Genomic DNA, 14,408 nt, shown 5'->3' with positions numbered 1-14,408 from the left:
AATATAAGGCTTAAAACCCAAAATGAAAAATTTTTGGAACCCGCATTTTTATAATTAATTTTTATTAGCTCTCAACATTAATTAAGAATTTTCATCATGGCAACATACTTGTAACTCACACCCTGACAGATTGTCAGTGATCATCGCGTAGTAGCGTTCGTTTTCGGCATTTTTAAAGAAATATAAGGTTTGTTTTTGTTTAATGCTTCAATGTCTACGATTTAATATTTCATTTTACCTTGTAAAAAAAAATAGATGAAATAGATTAAATGATGATGGTGTTTTTTTTTCTTGCTGATTTATAAGTGCCGTAGGCTCCTTAATGGGATCTCAGCGGCATCAGGGAATAGGGCAGAAGCAGAATAGGTGCGCCAAACGACTCTCTTATAGCTTCTCCTCTACGAACGCAGAACTCGGCTTAGAGAGCCGTTCGGGAATGGTGTTTTGGCCTGAGTGTATCATTCCGGGCGCTCTTGAGATGATGAAGACTTGTACCTAATACAGTTTTAGCATCAATCGTTATAATATCTAAATATCCGCACATAAATATAGCTTATATAACACATGCCTTTTCAATATGGAGCCGTTAGCGTTATTTATTTCGCAAAAATTCAAATACCAGGTACGTATTTAATCTATCGCTTAGCACAATAGGAGTTTTGCCTTTGTCGCTGGCTTTATTACTTCGTTTTAGCGATATTTATTGTATTTCCGACGTGTATTACGCCTGATTTAACACCAAAGTTTATTGTGAAATTGCGAAGTCATTTTACGTTTCAAACGTACACTTTTAACCTTGATCTGACTTTTTAATAAGGATTTCGAATCCATATAAGTACTTAATAGTATACAAAGACTAGCAGGCGCCCGCGATTTTGTTCCCGTGTAATTCAGTTTTACACAAATCCTGCGGGAATCATGGAGTTTTCCGGGATAAAAAGTAGCCTATGTGTTAATCAGAAAAAAATCTATTTCCATTCTAAATTTGAGCCAAATAACCGAAAATATTTTATCAATTTAGTGGACTATAAAAGTAAGAGAAAATTTATGAGTACTTAAAATTATTTATTACCTTGTTTATATACTAGCTGACGCCCCGCGGTTTCAGCTGCGTAGTTCCCGTTCACGCGAGAATATGGCAATAAAATATAGCTTATGACACTCATAAATGACGCGGCTTTCTAATTGTAAAAGGATTTTCAAAATCAGTTCAGTAGATCCAGTAGTTCACCCTAATATAAATATCACAAACACCTCTTTAAAATATATAGTATAGAATGATAGTGCGGAAACTTCACAATCTTTCTTTTATTTCACATTCATTTACATGACAGTTAATATTTATTTAAAAGCTAAATGAATAATTTATAATCTTTGATTTATGTAAAACGCGCATAATAACTAATTAATTAGGCAACATTACCTAGTAAATTACCTAATTTTCCGGCTAATGTTAAGCTGATATGTTACCCTATATTACCCTAAAATAATAGCGAGAATATTAGCATTTACCGAGTGACAAATTTTAATCCGAATTCAGCGTAAGTTAGTTGAAAACACCCCCCAGGGTAGCATCGTTTCTAATTGAACGAGAGTGTCAATTTATGTAAGCCCCTAACTGCAGTCAACTAAAGTTACCTATATTAGACAACGTTTTAACATTTTGAAATGTAGGTGAGAGAGGTAGAAGAAAATTTAACTGGCTTAAAGGGAATTCCGTTAATCAGTTTACAAAAGCTTTAATAAAAATTTTGAAAGCTTTTAAAGAAAAAATATTAAAAAAGGGACCAGCACATTTTAGAAACCGCTTTCTATGTCTCATCGGAATACTAACTCGTAACTTTAATTTTAAGTTTTCGATTTTAATTACTACCATTAAATCATGACGTTTAAGTGATTGTAAACTAAGCCTAATTGAAATAAATGAATTTTGAATGTTTTGAATCCTAACAGAGTTGTATAATTATTACTTTATGCGAGTAGGTATATCCGAATCGAAATCCACTGGGCTAGAGCATAGGGATTAATACGAACCGGTGTATGAACCTCCAACTTTTCAGTTATGTCCATTTTAAGAACATACGGCGAAGGAAAAACATTATGAAAAACACCGGCATAGCTGAAAATTCCTTCAAATCTCCACGTGTGTGAAGTCTGCGAATCCGCATTGGGCCTGCGTGGTGGACTAATAGCTTAACCCCCTCATTCTGAGAGGAGACTCGTGCTCAGCAGAATGAGAGAGGTTGGGCCAATACTCCACCACGTTGGCCCAATGCGGATTAGGAGACTTCACACACAAAATTAACAAAATTCTCAGATAGATATGCAAGTTTCCTCACGATGTTTTTTCCTTCACCGTTTGAACACGTATTATTTTTTTTTAATATATAATAACTGAAAAGTTATCGCCATCCGGAATCGGAGGCAGAGGTCATATCCACTGGGCTGTCACTGTCTACGAGGACCTATTGATAAAATGTGCATGAACTATCTATCTATATCTCTTTTGACTTACAAAATCATTGCTCAAGCTGGCTCAAGCCTTGGTTATTACGTCTCAGTTAACTACGTGACAATACGCAATTACACGGTACAGTGCTTACCGTGCGTAAATCAATGCATGCCATTATAACTTAATTAGTTTCTGTCATGCCTTAGCACTTGAACGGATATTTGAAAGTAATAAAAGGGCTGAAACTTTGCAGAACTTTGAACAATTAGAGCGTGAACGTTTTCATAAAATCAGTTTATAATACCTACTGTTATGTCTAACTCTTTCACTCAGTTCTGAAAGCTTGTGAGGTTCGCTTTAGAAAATAGTGAAGTTTAACATTAATTTTTTTAACTTTTGTGTTATTTTAGGATTGCATCTATAAAGATGGAACCTTTTTAATCTAATAAAGGTATTCACTAGTCGATAATTGAATACTTAGTTTCTTTGTTGATAATATTATAATTCAATAAGAATTAGTTTTGTATGGATATTTGTCTGTCTTTAACGCCGCGACAACAGAACCGATTTAGCTGAAATTTGGAATGGAGATAGATTATATAATGGAGTAACACATACGATTATGATGCCTCGAAGAAAACCATAAATTCTGCAAGATTTGCAAAAAACTGATTGTTATAATGGTATGAACCTTTTCACGCAAAATCTACTGACAGCATTTTCCTGTAATTTGGAAACAATTGTGGAATCCCTCACGCGGTCGAAGTCGCGGGTATCAGCTAGTGAAATACAATTCACTCTTTAATTTTTCAAGTAGATGCGATATCGACACAGTTTACACCATACTCCGTGTTTATAGTTTGTTTGTTAAAACCTTTCTAAGCGAAACACTGATTGGTGGAAAAAATAAGCATAGACGTAGTAAATTCTGAATGACCCCTCCTACGAAACACTACTCAATAGACAATAATGTTAAAACGAAAAAATAAGTAGCTAGGTAACATAAACCAAATTGGATTTTTTTTTTATAAAATAATACTTTCCATATCTTCTATATCTATACTAATCTATACTAATATATAAAGCTGAATAATTTGTTTGTTTGATTGAACGCGCTAATCTCAGGAACTACTGGTCCGATTTGGAAAATTCTTTCAGTGTTAGATAGCCCATTTATCGAGGAAGGCTATAGGCTATATATTATCCCTGTACTTCTATGGGAACGGGAACCACGCGGGTAAAACCGCGCGGCGTCAGCTAGTCTTTTATAATATGGCCAATATTCCCATTCCCATCCAACTAGTCGAGAAAGACTGTGCTAGGAGTGGGTACGACAATTTACAACTGGCGCGCTAAAATTATTTCAGCGGTGTTGTCAATGGTGCGATGACAGTGCGGCGACTGCGCTAATTAGCATAGTTTTAACGTGCCACTTGCATAACCTGTCTACCTCTTTTTTCTTCTAACATCATTGTCAATATAAGACCAAATAATTTTTATTTTTTTTATTTTCAGATAAAAATGGCGACATCCACCATGATATGCCTTCTCGCCATGTTTGGCTTAGCAGTGGGTCAGTATTTGAACCTGCTGCAATCCAACCCATCGCAGGCGTTCCTACAGGGCTTCCCGTCGAACTTCCAGGACAACAATATCGGTATCTTCCCAGCTCAAAGATTACCAGTCAATGGACTTGGGTAAGCACTGTGTATAACAAGTGAGCTTAATACCCAAAGATATTTTATACTGTAGATATGTTACGTGCCTACAAAATCACCGCAAAAACTGATCCGAATTTAGCTACACCACTGAGCGCACACACGCATAATTTTGTGTTTAATTCTATTATATATTTATGTACCTACTTATATAGAGTTTTTGTACTCCCTGAACACAAAACTCTACATTGTATAGAATATTCAGGTATTCTTTGTTTAAATAACTTGATATTTAATGAAATTTTGACGGCCTCCGTGGCGCAGTGGTATGTGCGGTGGATTTACAAGACGGAGGTCCTGGGTTCGATCCCCGGCTGGGCAGATTGAGATTTTCTTAATTGGTCCAGGTCTGGCTGGTGGGAGGCTTTGGCCGTGGCTAGTTACCACCCTACCGGCAAAGACGTACCGCCAAGCGATTTAGCGTTCCGGTACGATGCCGTGTAGAAACCGAAAGGGGTGTGGATTTTCATTCTCCTCCTTACAAGTTAGCCCGCTTCCATCTAAGACTACATCATTACTTACTTAGTGAGATTGTAGTCAAGGGCTAACTTGTAAACAATAAAAAAAAAAAAAATTAATACAATTAGCCGCTCTTGTTCGCCTCAGTTTTGACGCGCTAGTGACATATCCATAGTAAAACATCTTTGTTAATACCACTGCATCCTGCCACAGTATAATAGATCCTGCTTAAAGTAGGTAGTCGTCTGAATAATGAACTAAACGATGTTATGTAGAATTAAACTCCGTCTAACAACTAATTCCCGAGCATGACTATGAATTGCAAGTATAAGTGACACGTGTATAATTCCTACTGTTAAATTAATTAATATACTTTTAAATGCGTTGAGTAAGTAAATTAAATGTAAATATACCTTGTAGTTTAGTCACTCGTTCTTCCAAATTGGGCTGGACACGCGAGTGCGTGTCTCGAATATTATAGGGGTTTCGAACTTGGCTGAGACAAAAGTTGAATCCAGTAGTGCTAACATGGTGACCAATGAAATATCTTGTGCAGAGAAATAGACAAAAAACTAATGGCGGTGCAACCGGAAATACCAATACAATCTCTTTCATTGCGTTGCGACGAAAGAAATGGAACTGCTTGGACGACATTTTGTCTATTTCATGTCGCATGTTGATACTACAGGATACTATATATGAAATAATAGCAGCCATATTATTTTTATGTCTCTTTTCTGTACTAAGGGCCGGCACAACAATAGTTATTCGGGTAGAGATCGAACCTTAGACCTTTAAAACGCTTGAGACTTCAAGGTTAGGTTGACTAACGCCAAATTCAATGAAACTCGTTAACTAAGCCCCATTATTTTCACAATCAAGCGCCCTTTTACCTTTTATTTTAATAATGTAAAACGAAAAAGGTGCCCCATTATTGTTATTTCATAATTAAAATTTTGTAAAGCATAAATTATTTCGGTACTACAAGCAATTAATTATTTATTACTCAGGTTTATATTACTCAAGTTTATTAAATTTTTCTCTTTTTTCGATTCAATACAATTTTTACTATTTAGTTAAGTATTGTAATAATCGTACTATGTAAACACAGCATGTACCTAGTTACTAACTTATACTAGTAGGTGTCATCAACTGATACATTTAAATAACTTCTGCATGTATTTATACTTTAAAAAAAATAGAGTTGATTCCATCAGATTGAGTTTAAATATCAAAAATATTGTGTTTATTTGGTTGTTCCTAATTTAGATGAATAATAGTTAATAACTCTTAGCTTTAGTCTCTTAGATTAAGTACCAATATTACGCATAATTTGTTATGTTTACTCACAGAATAAAGAATAATAGGCAGATAGAGCATACGGAACACGGCAGGGATGCAGGCATTTCAAATACAAATTCAAAAACGAATCAGTACTCGAGTCAGTACGTCACGAAGCATCGCATCAGTAATTTTTAATATTATTCAAGAAAAATAGCTTCAGTTTTTAAATATTCTAAAATCTGTTCACAAAAACTAAAAAAAATAGATGGACTATTTTTTATAGGGATTTTTTGATTATTACTATTAGTCTATTATGATATCAATTTACGTAATTGTTATTAGTGTTAAATCTTGAAAAACAAATTATGAAAAATGTTTGTATATGCGGATGTCAAGGAGACGCGTGACGTTGTTTTTTATGGGTTTCACCAACCTCATAACACTGCTTGTATAGACTCATTCTGTATCATTCTTTATTCTGTGTGTCCACTGTAATCCAATTATAGCACGTAGAAAATCGTTGCACAAATTATTACTCATTAAATGTTAATATCATTTAGATGACTAAAAAAGTAATAAATATTTAACGAATAACACTGTCAATGTTTACATGAAACGGAAGTTTCTTCCTGTAGCGGGTCCGCCACTAAATAAACATTGGTCTGAATAAAGTGATTTAAATATCTAATAGGGTAAATCCGTTAGAGATAGCTATACAGATGGCGAATGAGAATATTTTCTACAGCTTTCGCTAGATGTCTATATATATTTTTTTATTATTTGCAAGTTAGCCCTTGACTACAATCTCACCTGATGATAAGCGATGATTCAATCTAAGATGGGAGCGGGCTAACTTGTTAGGAGTAAGAAAATTCACCCCTTTCGGTTTCTAGACGACATCGTACCGGAACGCTAAATCGCTTGACGGTACGTCTTTGCCGGTAGGGTGGTAACTAGCCACGGCCGAAGCCTCCCACCAGCCACTGAATTATTGTTATTTTGAAATCACAGACAGACTTTTCAATTTTATTTTTTATGTATTGGTTATTGACAAGCCGGGCTGTCCGTCACAAATTAAAATGACAATAATTTAGTCGACGACGAGACTTCAAAATCGTTCAATAAACTCAGTAATTAAGTTTTACGATGAAAAGATTTAATTTGATTAGCAATAAATTTTAATGAACATAAAATTTTCATGCTAATATTATAAATGCTGAAAGGGGAATGTCCACCGGCCCAGGGAACCCAGGTACTAACATATTCATATACAAATATATGAATATTATGTTAATATGATATATAAATAAGGATCTGGTTAATTAATTGGCTTATACATACTTGTAGTATGTTTCTTGAAGAAAAATATTTTTTTTTTAATTACTTTTCTTGAGCAAAATGTTCGACGCTGTACCTGTAAAGTGGCGAAGTAACATTTGAAGTTTTTTCTACTAACTTATCTATACTAATTATAAAGCTGAAGAGTTTGTTTGTTTGATTGAACGCGCTAATCTAACTACTGGTCCGATTTGAAAAATTCTTTCAGTGTTAGATAGCCCATTTATCGAGGAAGGCTATAGGTTGTATATTATCCCCGTATTCCTACGGAAACGGGAACCACGCGGGTAAAACCGCGCGTCGTCAGCTAGTTCTACTATAAAATTCATTGTTCCAGCGGAATTTGCGAGAAACGGAATTTTCCGCAAAGTCGCGACATCCACTAGTAAAATTATTGTTGAAAGGTGTTTAACCTGTACGATTTACGTACATTAATATTATTTACGTAAACGTGAGTAAACCCATAATTCATGATGACAAGTTCAATCACATTTCAGTATTTTTCAAGTAAAATTTTTAGCGATTCACCTGAAAGAGATTCAGTTACCTTTGACCTTTGAAAGCAGAGTTCTTTAAATAAATATCAACATTATCCACTTGCGAGATTTAAAGAAATTCTAAATGTTTTTACCTTATTTTCTCTTTAACCTTTAACATACAGTGTGTGTACTAAAGTGGTACAGAGAGTAACTTACATTCCTAAGTAATTCTTGAAACTTAAAATGGCGTCGTTTTGTTAGTTTATAAATGATGTTGATTTATCTCAAACTAAAAGATGCGCGGTTTCACTCGCGTAGTACCCGTTGCCATGAGAATAAAACTTATGTTACTCGCTGATAATATAGCTTTCTATTATTCAAATAATTCAAAGTCAGTTTCGTTATTTAGCCGTAAAAACATAACAAACTAACAATCTCGAACACCTCCGCCATCTTATACTAGTGGACGCCCGCAACTTCAACAACCCTTTGAACCCTTTAATCCGGCCCTGTCGCAAAGTCTGCTCTTAGCGGACGTCTACTAACTATGAACTACCTCCCTGCCAAATTTCATCTGTGTACGGCAAGCGGTTTTTGGGACATCATGATGAGTGCGGCTAACAACGTCATGTCGTCGATAGCTTCCTTGCGATTGGTTGCTTGCGTAACTGTCAATGCAAAACTTGACTCGGTGCGCTAGTTATACCGCTAGTTACGTATGGAAGTATTGATAAACTTAATCAAGACGTTATAATTTCTGACTTATTTATGTTATTGACAGTTTTATTCGTTATTTTATCTCCTGAGCTACCTACCCCATAACAATCACAACAATACCATGTAATTAATATTTGTTTGCATTTGTATGTTGCATGAACTAAACGTTGCACCAATTTTGTTAACAGCTACTCCAAAACGAAGAATATCGAAGAACTTGCTTCAAAATACAAAAACAGGTTATTTTTGATTACTTTTATACTATTTTGAGATACTAAAACTACATTATGTTGTCCTATTCTTCTTTTTTATTTTATGACAAGTCAGCCGTTGACTGCTATCTCACTAGATGATAAGTACTGATGCAGTCTAAGATGGAAGCGGACCATATTGTACTCTCTTACTTGAAAGAGGTACAAGTTATATTACCATACCTCTAAAGGTTTCTACGGCATCGTACCGGAAAGCTAAATTGCTTGGCAGTACGTCTTTGCCCGTTCTGGAATTTAATGATATGATAAGAGGCCCTTGGTTGTTAATTAGATAAAACAAGGAATAAGAAGCTGAGAAATAATAAATTATATTTCTCAGCTTCACTCGACCCGATTTTATATTAACATATCGTAGTATACTCCTATGACATACGCCTATGACACAGTTTTTTAAAATTAATAGGATTTCTTCAAAATATCACCATGGGAACATAAACACCACCCCCGCGCGGCCATAGGTCGCCATCTTCATTCTGTTTCTGTGTTCAAGCCTAGACACGCTAAGGTCCTGGGTTCTAATCCTGGGTAGAATTACTGTTAGTACAAACAGAGCTTTTCATTCTTCTGAGAATTTTTTAGTAAAAATTCGTACCTCGTAGTTGGAAAGTTGGCGGTGTTACGCATCAGTTGTCATTAAAAGATATTAATTGTTAAAAAAGCAAACTTAGCACCCTAAGCCCGCCAATCTACATTGGAGCATGATCTGAGCAAATTAGATAGCGAGGGCAGCTAAACCTCGACAGGTCTACTTTTAGCGAACGTCAACATCAGTATATTAGGATAAGTTGAATATAAAATTATACAAGTAAGCCGACATCCCGCGGTTACCCCTGCATAATTACTGTTCCCGTGAGAATACAGAAATAATAAATAGCCTATGACACTCGCAAATAACGTGGACTTCTAGTGGTAAAAGAATTTTTAGAACCGGTTAATTAGATCCGGAGATTACCCCCTGCAATAACACAAACATTACCTCTTTAAAGTGTCAGTATAGATTACATTGAATAGTGGGTAAGAAATCTTAGCAGGTCCATTTGCTGCTGATATAATGTGTGCAAATAAGATTCTAACACATTGCTCGTCTATAAAGTTTCAGCAATCCGCCTCCACCGCTCGGCGCTGGGCAAGACCCGGCCACACAAACATGTGGTCTCGCCCCGGCCTTCTGTACGAAGTCCCGATATCGTTCAATAGACGGTACTTGTAATAATTTACAACGACCGACGTGGGGTATTCCGCAAACTCCTTACGGACGATTAGTGAAGTTCAAATATGGCGACGGTAAGTCTACTTGAAATATACACTTTGCAAATAACCTTCGTAACCTAACCAATATCTTGTTAAACCTAACCCCAAGTTAATTACTTACATCCTAACGACAAAGTATGACATAAAACTCACAGAAATGTAACACGATTTACTTACTATAAGTTAAAGTAATAACTCCACAAGTACCTACACGAATAGTTATGAAAATACCTAGAACAGGTAACTGGTAAAAGAGAACCACTTTTCTATTACTTTTCTTATATTTTTTTTTATACGACGGGTGACGGTACGGCAAATGTATTTATGTCTATAACTAAAACCCTACCAATCCTAATCCTACGTACCTACTGAATTATCTTATTTGTTTATTTTTAAATTTATTCTAAGGAACGATGTTTATACAAAAAAAATTACAACAAAATCTGCACTTTTAAGTTAATTGAATCAGGGCTTCAGAGAACGGAACCTCACACTCAATACGTGTGCCGTCTCAAGGATTAATGCCCTCTAAATGACCCTGATGTCAAACGAAAGCTTAATTAAATGAAACGACTATCGGCACATTATCGCTTAACATACCACATGGCGGTAATCTCGTGAGCGAGTTCTGAGTTTCATTACCTATTTTGTTTTTACAGGCATCAGTTCCTTCCCAAGAGCAGTAAGTGGCAAAGAACTGCCCAATCCGCGGGAAATCAGCAGCTATTTATTTCCTAGCAAGCAACTTGTCGACCCAATATGGAATTTAAACGCCCAACAGTGGGGTCAAATTATAACACATGACATGTCTCTTACTGCCGGCATTGCTCAAAGTCGTAAGTTCATCATTTTAATATATAAATTCGTGATGAAAATTCATCACGAAATCTCGAAAACCAAGTGACGTACAAAGATGAAATTTGGCAGGGAGGTAGTTTACATCCGTAATAGACATCCGCTAAAAATTAAGGAGGTTTAAAAACGTCCGCTAGTATCATTATATTACAAGCGGACTAGCCACTGTGTCCAAATTAGCCCTTAGACCCCCTTTATCCGGCCCTGTCGCAAAATAAGTTCTTAACGGACGTCTAACTATAAACTTCATCTTTGTCCCTCAAGCAGTTTTCGTGACATTTATATAGATAGATTACTAGCACAATTAATGGTATCTTGGTATCTGACTACCAACCTTTTAGAAAATAGGTATTAGTAATAGTAGGTTCAGAAAATATTTGCTGCGAGTGCTTTAGATATCTTGTAAGCGAACAATTTAAATATTCTCTCTGAGCGTCGCTGCGCTTCTGATTCAAAAAAACCGAAGCGAAGGATTTAACGGCACGAAATGAAAATATAACAGCCGTTCGCTACACCTTTCATCTTACTAAAGCGTGGAAAAAGTTGTGAGCCAAAAAATAAGTAAAATGTTTAATTTCTTCTGAAAATTAAAAAACTGTATACAACTTTTTCACAATTAAACATTTTAATAGTTTTCCATTCTCTATTCTGAGAATCTTTCTTTCACAATTTTGCGTCGCGTTAGAAATTCTGATTTTCTAAGAAGCTAATAAATAACTTTCTATGATTTTGATTTACAGAGAAGCCCCCTAATAATATGTTTATTTTTTATTTTTTTTATGGGTTCTACTATATTATGGCCACAAAAAAAAAACGATTTACACCCGATAGAATCCCGAAAGCATCCGTATCCTCTTTATAATAAGCCAAAGAAAATTGCCTTATAATTTTACCGCAGTTTGGACAAAAAAACAGTGAAACAAACCCCTTTTGAGCTCTCGGTGAAGCTATTGCGATTCAAGTTGTTAATTTGTTAAGCTTAAATAATAAATCTTTCACATTGCATCCACATATCTAATTCACACAGCAAACGTTTGGGATGCCCTTCCGGCGTTTTTCTTTTCTGACACATAATTTAAACACCTTCAAAGCAAGAGTAAATAGGCATCTTCTATGTAAGCGCACTCTAACTTAGACCTTAGAACTTAGAGACTTAAATTAATGCTTTCCATCAGGCTTAATCACACTAATATTATAAAGGCGAAAGTTTGTGTGTAAGTGTGTAAGTATGTTTGTTCCTCTTTAACGTTGCTGCTACAGAAGCGATTTGGCTGAAATTTAGAATGGAAATAGATTTTACTCTGGATTAACACATAGGCTTTTTAGCACTTTTCATCCCGGAAAATCCATAGTTCCCGCGGGATTTGTGAAAATTGAATACCACGCGAACGAAGTCGCGGGCGTCCGCTAGTTGTAAACAAGTGCAACCTATATTGCAAAAAAAAAACAAAATAAGGGTTCGTTTTTCCTACAGATAAAGATACAGTGTCGTGTTGCGATGACAACGGCCAATTGTCCCGTGATGCAGCGAGCAACCCTCTGTGCGCGCCCATCATCATCCCCCCCACAGATGCCGTGCACTCACAAGTGGGCACTCAATGTATGAACTTCGTCCGCACCGGAACCACCAGAGACAGGGGGTGTACACCACCCTTCGCACCGGCTGAACCGGTATGAATATTTATTTATTTATAATAACTTTATTGCACAAAAAAGAAAAAAACAAAAGCTCACAGCAATTTTATAGACAAAAGGTGACCTACTAATAGTGATCTCTTCCAGACAACATCAACATAAATATCTTGTGAGACGGGATATTGCAACACAAATAAGTACACTATAAATAATAAATATACTTAAAAAAATATAATATAATACAGAATTAATATTTCAATTCAAAATATTATTGATTTAAAATGTTTAAAATTGTTTCCACAGTGGAAGGAAATTCGAAAAACCAATGATAACAAAATCGGAAAACTAACATATATTCAAAAGTGAAGTAAACCACTGAATAGATAAGATTAAACAATTCGTTACGTTAAAACTACAGTCGTTCTGTCGGAAAACTAGGCTTAAAAAAGCAAATACACGCTCGGGTTTGGTTTTGACGTGGAGGGGGGGGGGGGGGGTTTAGTTTGCTACAAAAGCTTAAAACTACAAATAACTTCAAACTCTCGACCAAGTTTTCCTATTTTCTACCATCTTGAAAAATGGGTTGAATTCAGTTTTTTTTTATAAAATCCTAAATTGATCTAAATAGCATCAAACTCACGATCCCTGAATTAAAACGAAACGCACAAAACCAAATACGGAAACAAAGTCATTAAAAACTAAACTTCTGTAGGCCGAAGCAAGTCACTCCAATAGAGTCTCTACTGACGTTACACGTGTTCCTAGTTATCTCAATTTGCTAAAGCACCGTTTGCTAAGGTCATATCCGTTTGATAAAGCAATTCAGTACAAGACAAATTATATCTGCTCCGTTAACTACAAACTTAAAGGTTCTATAACTTGGCTTTATCCCTTGACAGAGTAACCTTAGCACCTATCATAGGGCAGGCTGTTTTGAAACGGATTATTTAACTTAGTTATTATATTAATTAAAATGGTTAGTATACCAAATTATTGTAATCATTGAATTTCATTCGTAATATTTAGTACCTTTCAAAAAATTAAATAAACATTAATAATTTCGTATATCTTTTTAACACTCTGATATTAGCTTTATACTTCACTATGTATATAAGGAAATCAAATCTTGGAATCTCAATTTGACCCGCTTTCCGGTCTTCGATTAGGATGAAATTTTGCACACGCTCTGAGTTCTGATGACAATACATGGCTAGAGCTAAGAAACTTCATTACAAATCCAATATGGCGGCCTCCCCAATCACTTGTAACCATGTGTGTAAGAAAATCTTGGAATGTTAATTTGACCCATTTCCCGATCTTCGATTAGTATGAAATTTTGCACACGCTCTGAGTTCTGATGACAATTCATGACTAGCTAAGAAACGTCATTACAAATCCAATATGGCGGTCTCCCCCGACTGGCTGTTTGAAATCCACCCCCATGTTATGGATATCAAATGAAAGGGTTAGTTGACAGGAATACAAGAAAAATAGTCACGTGACTTAAGTCCAATATTTGTAATTTTTAGTGCGTGCTAAAAGCGTGGAATTTTCTATTTTGGACAATTTGTACGTATTAAGCCTACCCTAGTCAAAAACCTTGTGCACGCCACTGTATAAACCATTACGTTAATAAACATTATCAATCTAAAGCTCCTTTATTTCAGCTTTCAACTGTAACTGCATATATGGACGCCTCGTTCTGTTATGGTAGCAGTGATGGTCAAGCCAGACCCATTCGGTCTTACCTCGGCGGTCGAATGAGGACCATTTTGAGAAATGGACGAGAATGGCCACCTCAGGATCCAAATGTAACTCTGACCTGCGAATCTGCGCAGTCTCCTAATGAACCTTGTTATTTGGCAGGTAACTAATATCAATATGCGTTATCTCGATAGCTTCTTGGAATCGGCCTCCTTGGCGTAGTATGCGCGGTGGACTTACAAGA

The 14,408-nt window shown here is 35.8% G+C and overlaps 1 protein-coding gene across 2 annotated transcripts in view; it reads left to right on the top strand.

Annotated features, from left to right (window-relative positions):
• Positions 1 to 14,408, top strand: part of LOC112042929 (peroxidase) — a 91,327-nt gene that overhangs the window by 62,393 nt on the left and 14,526 nt on the right. Inside the window, exons 2-7 of one of the 2 annotated variants that reach the window (XM_024078138.2) lie at positions 3,968 to 4,149; positions 8,636 to 8,686; positions 9,813 to 10,003; positions 10,630 to 10,806; positions 12,300 to 12,496; positions 14,128 to 14,326. In XM_024078138.2, the coding sequence (XP_023933906.2) occupies positions 3,968 to 4,149; positions 8,636 to 8,686; positions 9,813 to 10,003; positions 10,630 to 10,806; positions 12,300 to 12,496; positions 14,128 to 14,326 (997 nt within the window). The remainder of the gene's footprint in view (positions 1 to 3,967; positions 4,150 to 8,635; positions 8,687 to 9,812; positions 10,004 to 10,629; positions 10,807 to 12,299; positions 12,497 to 14,127; positions 14,327 to 14,408) is intronic. The other variant, XM_024078139.2, reaches the window with a different exon arrangement.

This window comes from Bicyclus anynana, chromosome 10 (genome assembly GCF_947172395.1).
Source record: "Bicyclus anynana chromosome 10, ilBicAnyn1.1, whole genome shotgun sequence".
In the NCBI taxonomy this organism is placed as follows: domain Eukaryota; kingdom Metazoa; phylum Arthropoda; class Insecta; order Lepidoptera; family Nymphalidae; genus Bicyclus; species Bicyclus anynana.
Note: the sequence above shows the minus strand (reverse complement) of the source record. Positions and strands in the feature narration are given on the sequence as shown.